General features: G+C 34.8%; 1 protein-coding gene across 1 annotated transcript in view; it reads left to right on the forward strand.

Annotated features, from left to right (window-relative positions):
• Window positions 1–1,295, forward strand: part of LOC102830723 (probable ATP-dependent RNA helicase DDX60-like) — a 123,837-nt gene that overhangs the window by 76,215 nt on the left and 46,327 nt on the right. The window contains exon 18 of the mRNA XM_006864551.1: window positions 250–365. Within this exon, the coding sequence (XP_006864613.1) occupies window positions 250–365 (116 nt within the window). The remainder of the gene's footprint in view (window positions 1–249; window positions 366–1,295) is intronic.

Here is a 1,295-nt window from a genome sequence, read left to right on the forward strand (position 1 = left end):
TTTTATTGTTATATAATAATCTTTAAAAAAATAATTCAGCTATAAGAGTGCAAAACGGAACAAGTTATATCTTGATTTACTTTTAGTAAAAGCCTCAAATGCATGTTAATTAATGAATGCATGATTCATTGACTGACTTTGTTAATGGATGAATGACTATTATTACTGAATATGGAGAAAGCACATTTCTGGTAGGATTTTATAAAAGTTTTAACTGATTTAAATTAAACTATATGCATACATCAACAGGTTCACTGTCTTGGAGGAGAAACTGGAGCAGAAGTTTGGGAACATCTTCTTGTTATGATTCGGTGTCCCTTTTTGGCACTTTCTGCTACTATCAGTAATCCTGAAGATCTTACCGAGTAAGCCTAAATTTTGAAATCATCATTGTTGCAATTAATGGAGAGTTAATTGCATCTGTTGCTGCTGCTGTGAAATACCAATGAGTTGGTTCTGACCTATAGTGACCCTGTATAGGGTGCCCGACAAGTGACTGATGACCTTGAACTGCTGACCTTATGGTTCAAACTGACTTTGCAGTCAGGCACATTAACCCACAGTGCCACACAGGACTCTAGTCATGAGTTAATTCCAATAATCTCTAAAATAGAATAAAGCTAAAAAAAATCTTATTATTTGAGATTTATTCTTTTCTTTTGGTTCTATTTATCTAGAAAACATGTCTTCTAATTTTTTGACCAAATAAAATTACATGAAAAATTATATACATATAGGAAAGTAGTGGTTCTAAAGGTTAAGCACTGGACTGCAAACCATATTGTTGGCTATTTGAATCTACCATCCACTCTATGGAATAAAGATGAAGCTTTCTGCTCCCACAGATTTATTGCCTTAGAAACTCTATACTGGGTGACTATGAATTGAAAGTGACTCAATGGCACTTAACAATAAATATATATATACACACATATATACACACACACATACATATATATGTATGTATGTGTGTGTGTGTGTATATGAGATAGAGAGAGAGAGAGTGCTGGTGTGGTGCTATAGGATAAGTATCTGACTGCTAACCATGAAGTTAGTAGTGCAAATCCAACATTTACTCCTTGGAAACCCTATACAAGCTTGCTATGTGTCAGAATATGAGTCAGAACTGACTCAATGGCACCTAACATATATTTATATATTGTTGCTGTTTTTAAGTGCCCTCGAGTTGGTTCTGACCCATAGCAACCTTATATAGGGTTTCAAGGGAGCAGTTGGTGAGCTTGACTTTGCAATCTAGCACACTAACCCACAATACCACACCAGTTCTCCATTAT

This window comes from Chrysochloris asiatica, unplaced genomic scaffold, assembly GCF_000296735.1.
Source record: "Chrysochloris asiatica unplaced genomic scaffold, ChrAsi1.0 scaffold00066, whole genome shotgun sequence".
Lineage (NCBI taxonomy): Eukaryota > Metazoa > Chordata > Mammalia > Afrosoricida > Chrysochloridae > Chrysochloris > Chrysochloris asiatica.